The sequence below is a fragment of the Macrotis lagotis genome, chromosome 1, assembly GCF_037893015.1.
Source record: "Macrotis lagotis isolate mMagLag1 chromosome 1, bilby.v1.9.chrom.fasta, whole genome shotgun sequence".
Lineage (NCBI taxonomy): Eukaryota > Metazoa > Chordata > Mammalia > Peramelemorphia > Peramelidae > Macrotis > Macrotis lagotis.
In genome coordinates, this window is record NC_133658.1 from 649839512 (window position 1) to 649848248 (window position 8737).

At 34.2% G+C, this 8737-nt stretch overlaps 1 protein-coding gene across 1 annotated transcript; it reads left to right on the plus strand.

Annotated features, from left to right (window-relative positions):
* Positions 1-6957: 6957 nt before the first annotated feature.
* LOC141522392 (olfactory receptor 10D1B-like) lies at positions 6958-7890 on the plus strand. The gene has a single exon (XM_074235806.1). It carries the CDS (start codon positions 6958-6960, stop codon positions 7888-7890), a length of 933 nt encoding a protein of 310 aa, XP_074091907.1.
* The last annotated feature ends 847 nt before the right edge of the window (positions 7891-8737 follow it).

Consider the following 8737-nt stretch of genomic DNA (forward strand, 5'->3'; position numbering starts at 1 on the left):
ATCATTTTACTATTGAGTGAATAGAAATGCCATCCTTAATGCATAGTCAGATCAGACCAAAGGAAGAAAAAATTCTCCATCATAGCATCATAAACATTTATACATTATTGAAGCAATAAGTTATTATGAAATAATTTAGTTTTCAGTACATTATGGAAATTCAGACAGGTTGATAAGAAGATGTGTATGCCAGCAAACTAAGGATCAACTGAATCTTTGAAATTAAGCTGGTTGCTAATAATGAAAGTGACTATCAGCTAGAGGCCCATTGAGCACAAAGGGAAATCATTAGCATCTTGTCCCCATAGTTGTATGGTCAGGTACTTTAAATTATTCACCAATCAGGATTGGGGAAATAGATGTCTGCTAACCTAGTTTAAAATACATTGATTTAAAAATGAGAATGACAATATTGTTTTATTAGCAAATATACTAATACCTCATTTTCTTATGAAAAGATTTGTTGTTGTATAGTTATTTTCAGTCATTTCCAACTCTTTGTGACAAAGATACAGCAATGGTTTGCCCTTTTCTTTTCCAGCTCATTTTACAGATGAGGAACTGAGGTAAATAGGGTTAAGTGACTTATCCAGGGTCATATAAGTAATGAGTGTCTGAGGCCATGAGTCTTCTTGTCTCCAGACGCAGCTTTCTATCCATTCTGTCACTTAGCTGCCCAGTGTGGAGTCTGAAGTTTTGCAAAAATTGGAGGAGATCAAGGTCTGGCAGACTCCTTCAAATTGGAAAGACTTCCAATGTCAATACATTGTATATAAAATTAGCCTTTCTAGGTTTACAGCAAATAGGTAGACTATGGAGTGTTAAAATTTTTGGCTCTCAGCAAATCAACTACTATGTATCACATTGTCATCTGTGCCAAGAGATGGAGAATACATTAGATGAAATCTTTTATCCTTCTAGGTTTTGTAATATATTCACTACACCATAATCTTCTTTTAACCATTTATTTTGATATCAAGGTGATGGCATTTGACTGAGCTTTGATAAGAATAAGTAATGAAAAGGAAAAATTATATGAATATTTCTTTCCCTTGTTTTATCTCTCCCTATACTATGGGTCCCATATTCAGCTGGTCTTGCTATATAGGACATGCTACTATTTATTCACCATTCTTATTGTCCACTAAGCATGAATGGCAATCTTTAGCTTTATTGCATGTGCCAGAACAAGTAAACTGTATTTGTTATAGTTCAACTATCTCTAACCATTAGATCATTAGTTAGGGATGTAAGAAGGAAGGGATAGACCTATAATCAGAACTATAAATAATGAAGGATAACTGCAACTTTAGTCCATGGTCCTGACAGAGAGAAAGAATTTCCAGGGTGTGATGGTAGGAGTTTATTTCCTTCATGCAGTGATTGCCAGACTCAGATGTCAGTTTTAGTACTTTGTCTATTCTACTCAGATGACAAGGTTAGAGTCTCATTTTTCTTCTAGTACCCAAGACTCTCCAACAACATCAATTGGGACACAGGCCGGACTCAAGATACTTCTTGATACTCTTTCACCTATGATCATAGTCCTTAGGATCAATAATATTTTGTCCACTCTTGTCACTGAATTCATCCTAGACAACTAGATTGTTTTAGCACTGGAACTAACTGTATACATGCTGTCAAATTTCAAATATAATCACTTATAGTTGCAAACATTCTCTGCATTGAAAGAAGTGTAAGTGAGAAATGATGATAGTGACTTCAGGAATCAAGCTTGAAAAAACAACAATAATACTAATTAATAGTATTTTATATGACAGTCTTTGTCCTAAATGCTTTGCAATTTTTAATCTCATTTGATCCTCACAACAAACCTGGGAGGTAAGTGCAATTGTTTCTCCAATTTTACAAATGAGGTAACTGGGGTGAAAAGAAATTAAATGACTTGTCCAAGGTCAGGTAGCTAGTAAATATCTGAAACAATATTTGAACTTAGATTTTCCTGACTCCAGAATTTATGCTCTACCAATATAATTTACCAATATAATTTACAAACTTCAATGTGAGTCCTGCTATGGAAAATTTAGAATAAAAAAGTAGCAGGACTCACAGAGAAGTTTGTAAATTATACTGGTAAAGTGATTAGAGCATTACTGGAAATGAATTATAAATGTAGCATTTTAAATAATGCTAATGTTTAAAGCACAGTTAATTCAATATGTTATTCAAAGTACATAAAATCATATCTTAAATTTTTATACAGTCATAATCAAGGTAATTCCCCAAATCTCATCTTGATGAATCTCACCAATCACTACAAAAATAGTCAACATAATAATACCTTTTTAGATTTCCAAAAGGAGATTAAGTTATGGCATGATATCCTGAATGTTTTTTTGGACTAAATGAGTTCTGAGTCATATATCTGCCTACTCCAACTTTGTGCTGGTCTGAAAAAATAAGAGATAAAGATTGAAAAAATGAGATAAAGATAATTCTACTTGGGTGTTCCCTTCATCATAGTAAGGTGACACAAATTCTCAAAGATTATAAAAGCATAGAGCAAATTCAATCAAATCCTCTCAGCCTCAAAAAGCTTCAATAATGACAATGTATTCAAGAAACAGTCTAGAAACAGGGGGTCTCCCCATGAAGATATTGATGAATTTATGAAACCAACTTCAAAAGTTAGGATGTTTGGGATCTGCACAGTGAAGGAGGACTCACATCAAGAAATTTTTTACAATCCTATTAAAATGTGAGAAATAATGCTTTTGATTTTATTGAGCCATTGACATTTGGAAATTATGTATAACCCATAGTAAAAATAGTCTGTGACAATTATGTAGTATGCAGATGTACAAATTCAAAATATCTTTGTTTTTGATAATCTTAACACATTCACTGCAGATGTCTGTCCCAATGTCTAGTTATGCATAAGGACTTGGCCTGGTCTTTACTTGCTTTCTGAGGGATACTTTTACATTCAAAGTATACTCACCTTTATTTTTTCTCTTGTTTCATACCAGCTGATATCAGCTGCTTTTTTAAGGGTTTTTGATCATGCATAGTGGAGAGTTTGTAGTATTATGGAAACTGGAAAAGAAGAAAACTTCAAAGAGAAGATGATCAACAGTGTCAAAAACAATGGATAGGTTAATAAGGAAAATAGGAAAAAGATATTAAGTTTAATAATTAGAATTTTGATTATTGCTAAATTTGGAGAATGCAATTTTACTTATGAGGTTGGAAGCTGGACTATAGACAATTATGAAGAGGAAACAAAGTAGAGGCTATGAATATCTTCTTAAGGGGTATAGCCACAGAAGAGAGGTGAGATATAGGATGACAACTAACCAAAATGGACAGATTAATTGAAGATTTTTTGAGGATGGGTGAAACAAGATTATGTATGTGAACAGTAGGTGAGCAACCAGTTGATAGGATGGGACTGAGGATAAATGAGAAAGTAAAGATAATGTAGGGAACAATTTGCTGTAGAGAAAAGGTAGAATGGCATTATTTGTACATATAGAAGGGTATCATGGCAAGGAAATTAACACCTGAGTTTGAATCTCGGCTCAGAAACTCTCCACCTATGAGACATTTAAGCAAGTCACTTGATCTCTTTCTCAGTTTCCTCATATGTTAAAATGGGTCTAATTTCATAGGGTTGTTATAAGGATCAAATGAGATAATCTATGTAAAGAACTTTGCAAACCTTATGGTAATATGTAAGTAATATTAATGATAATTGTTGTAATCATCATACACAATAACCCTTTACCTAAAACATACTTGATCTCAAAGTCAAAAGCTCAGGTCAAGCTATATGGTCCAGACTTCTTATCTAGTGAGGCATTTCTTATCATGTTTTTTAGAGACTCAATAACAGAATTGACTACTGACAGAGTTCTTCAACAAATGATGTCAATACAATAACAAAATGAGAACTTCCATTTTGCTAAATTGGTTGAATTTATTCAACCATGTCTTACCAATGTATAATGGAAAAAAAAACTATTGAACTTGGAGTCAAAAGAGGTAAGTTTGTTTCTATCTTCCACCATCTTCCAATGTATGTACATTTTATTAGTCTTGGGTAAAATTTTAGCTTCCTTGAACCTCAGTTTGTTTCTACCAGGATTAATGACAATGCCAGTACCAATGATGATGATGATATGAACTGATGAAAATCAGTTTGACTACTAATGTTGCAACCCCTACAAATATGATAAATTTATATGCAAAATTTAACTGTCCAAAGATCAGATGCTTCCTTGCTATGCTGCATTTTCTGGATCCATATCCTTCATTCCTCATTAGGTAATTCAGAGAATACTTTTATTTCAGTAATCCAGAGTATTCCACTAGCTTGCATCCTATTAGCACCAATCTTCTAATACCACCATGTCAGTTCTTTGTCTAAAACTCAGTAGAAGTTAGAATCCTGGCTTTGGTGGAAGCCTTAGAATAGTCTACATTCTGCTGTGCATCCAAATAAAAACCTGTCCATGAAGATGAAGTTCACAAAATTATGTTCTTCCCTATGGCATTGCCTTCCTTCTACATGTACCATTCTATGTCACATTGTTGGTATGTGACAACAAAACCTTCTTATTTTCCCATGCAAATAATAGTAGTATTGATATATAAGTAAATAAGAAATATTTTTAAAAGATCCTGCTATATTGAGATTTAAGAAAAAATGTTCTAAGAACTGTTATATAGTCAAACATTCATACTAGAGAACTAAATGATGTGGAATGAAAAACTTTTGAATGATAGTGTTATGGCACTATATAGTGCCATAGATATAGAAACCAAAACTATCATGAAAATGTAAATCATCCCCATACACTTGGTGCTACTGGAATTGTTGCTAAAATGTATCCCAGGAGAATTAATTCAGTAAGTTTATATTCCAGTATTTTCATTAAATTATAAAAAACAATTATCCAAGCTACTGGTACAAGTCTAAGGAATATATAGGCATATACAGAATAATAGTAGAATAATAATTTGATCCAGAATCATTTCAATTTGAACTCTATTGATCAAATTGGAAGAATTGGATGAGTAATAATAATAATAAGCAATAATAGTAATATTAATTACAATTTATAATTACAAAGTACTTCAAAATTTTAAAACACTCTACTTTCAATCCTGATGAAAACTCTTGGGGAGGAAATGCTAAAGAAATTATTTCTCTTTTATACATGAGGACACAGAACCTGGGTAAGCTTAGCTACCTGGTATTTAGTAGAAAAGGTACTGGACTTGGAGTCAGGAAGACTTGAAGACTTGAACATGAAACTTGATTATTCAGAGCATTACTGGACCACTACTACCTCATAACATCCTTGTATCAAATGACTTAGCACATTCAAGTCACTTTTCAAATGTTAAAAACCATGTAAATGATAGTCACTAAATAAGAAAGCTTTGGTTAAACTCTACTCTCCCCTCTAAATTAAGGAAATGGAAAAAAAAGACAAACAGTTAATACCTCAAGGAGCACATATCCAAATGTGGGAGACAATATATAAATAACCAGTTACTTAGATGATATATACAGATTAATTGAATTTAATTCTTAAAAATAGAGAAGGAAATAGCAATACTCTAGTATCTTTGCCAAGAGTACTACAAATGGAGTCATGTAGAGTTGGACACAAAATGAACTACAAATCTAAAAGAGGGGATTAGCACCTGGGGGAATGGAAATAAGCCTCTTGCAGAATGTAGAATCTGAACTGGTCCTTGAAGGAATCCAGAGAGGCAAAAGTGAGAGGGGCAGGTCATTTCAGACATACAGGGATAGTCAAAGCAAAGTTGTGGAGATTAGAGTTGTAGTAACTTGTTAGAGAAAATAAAAGCATATCAGTAGAATTAATGGAGGTAAGACGTATATAAGATGTAAGAAGAATGAAAAGGTAAACTTTGACCAGGATAGGAAGTGTTTAGAATTCGAAATATAGCTACAAATTTGATCCTAGAGATTATAGGGAATTACTGGAGTTCATTGGGCAAAGGAATGGCAAGACCTTTACTTTTGAAAGAATACTTTGACACCTGAGTAAAGGATGGATTGGAATAGGCAGATATAAGCCAGGGAGGCTATATACAAAACATTTTCTGTCCTTTAGGTCTGAGGTGAGATGCTCCTGGGCTTGTATTGTGGTTGTGCAAGTGTAGAGAAGGGAACAAGAAAGTCAACAAGGCAAACGGGAAGATTGCACAATAGTTTAGATATATGGGGTAGCAGAGAAATCAGGGTTGTACACTTAGTGACTAGGAACATGATCATGTCCTTGATAAATATTAGGGTAGTTCAGAGAGGGGGAGGCTTTGGAGAAAATATAATGAGTTTTACTTTGAACATATTGAGTTTAAGATAAGTAAGGGTCATTTTTTTTTTAGTTTTTTGCAAGGCAAATGGGGTTAAGTGGCTTGCCCAAGGCCACCCAGCTAGGTAATTAATAAGTGTCTGAGACCAGATTTGAACCCAAGTACTCCTGACTCCAGGGCCAGTGCTTTATCCACTGTGCCACCTAGCCGCCCCATTAAGGGTCATTCTTGAGAATTCCAAGATTGTGGTGGTGGTGGTGATGATGCTGAGGAGGAAGATGATTATGATGATGAATAATTGACTTTCACAGGATCAGACAATTTGTAAATATCTACAGCAGTTTTCAAACATGAATCTTCTTACTTCAAGTTTAGACACTATCCATTATGATATGCTGTCTCTCAAATGAGGTAATAATGATCTGTTTTGTAAATATAAGACTATAAATATCAAATATATGTAAGAAATCAGAAAAGACTCTTCCATTCTAAAGTTATTAGTTATGTTTTATTTTTATAGGTATATTCACATCATGTTCATTGAACCTTGTCTTGGATCTCTGACAACAGCACTCATTCTTTGGCATCCTGTATACTCTATACCATATATTGGAATATTGGTTGATTTTTTTCCCCACACTGATGAAGAATTTTACAGCAGTGTCTGAGTTCATTCTCCTGGGAATCCCCCACACTGAAGGACTAGAGATGCAACTTTTTATTGTGTTTTTATCTTTCTATTTCTCTACCCTGCTGGGGAACCTGATTATTTTATTGGCCATTATCTCTTCATCTCGCCTTCATACACCTATGTATTTCTTCCTATGTAAGTTATCTATTTTGGACATATTTTTCCCTTCAGTGAGTTCACCTAAAATGTTATCCTACCTCTCTGGGAAAAGCCATGTCATTTCCTATGGGGGCTGTGTATGTCAGCTCTTTTTCTATCATTTTGTTGGCTGCACTGAGTGTTTACTGTGCACTGTGATGGCCTATGACCGTTTTATTGCCATTTGTTTTCCTCTGAGGTATACAGTCATCATGAGCCATAAGGTATGTGCTATATTGGCCATGGGGACTTCATTTTTTGGATCTATTCAGGCTACCTTCCTAACTGCCCTCACCTTCCAGTTGCCTTACTGTGGACCCAATAAGGTTGATTATTACTTCTGTGATATCCCAGTGATGCTGAAATTAGCCTGTGCAGATACTTCAGTTCTTGAAACAGTAGGTTTCATCAGTGTGGGCCTTATGCCACTTAGCTGCTTCCTCCTCATCCTTACTTCTTACAGTCGCATTGTTTGCTCTATCTTGAAGATCCGTACAGCAGAGGGCCGATACAGAGCCTTCTCCACTTGCAGTGCTCACCTTACAGCCATTCTTCTCTTATACATACCTGTGGTTCTTATTTACTTGCAACCTACCCCCAATCCTTGGCTGAATGCCACTGTTCAGATCCTGAATAATCTTGTCACCCCTATGCTCAACCCGTTGATCTTTAGCTTGAGGAACAAAGAAGTGAAAGCTTCCCTAAAGAAGGTGCTACAACAGATTGGGTTCCTTTCTGAGAAGTGACAGAGAAACTTAAAGTGGAGTGTTGCATTTTTTTACTCCAGAGAGTTCAGAATTTTTTATCTCTGCCCTCTAATTTTTTCAATCCTATCAATCCCCTTTATTTGCAATATTGCTACTACTATTTAGATTGTTCTCCTAGTTCTGCTCACTTCTCTTTGCATCAGTTTATATAAATCTTTCCAGATTTTTCTGAAACTATGCCCTTCATCTTTTCTTATAGCACAAAGTATCCCATCATATTCATATTTTATAACTTGTTCAACCATTCCGCAAATGAAGGACATCCCTTCAAATTCTAATTCTTTACTACCACAAAAATAGATGCTATAAATATATTTGCATATATGGGTCCTTTTCTATTTTTTTATCTCCTTGGACAATAAGACTTAGTAACAAAATTTCTTAGTAACAAACAGAATGCAGTTTTATAACCCATTGAGCAATAGTTTCAAATTGTTCTCAAGAATAGTTGAACTAGTTCACAGTTCTGCCAACAGTGCATTAGTGAACCTATTTTCACATATCCTGTTAGCATTTGCCACTTTCCTTTTCTATTATCTTAGCAAAGAATATAGGTGTAATCTACTACCTCAGAGTTGTTTTAATTTTTATTTCTCTGATCAATGGTGATTTGAACCATTTTAAAATGATGATAATTTTTATTTCTTCCTCTAAAAATATCCTATTCATATTATTCGATCATTCTTTAATTGGAGAATGGTACTTAATGTATTAAATTTGACTGTTTTCTCTATAATTGAGAAATGAAATCTAGATATGAGGAACTTGGTGTAAATTCCCCACCTCACCTATTTTGTCTATTTTCTTCTAATTTTAGCTGCATTGA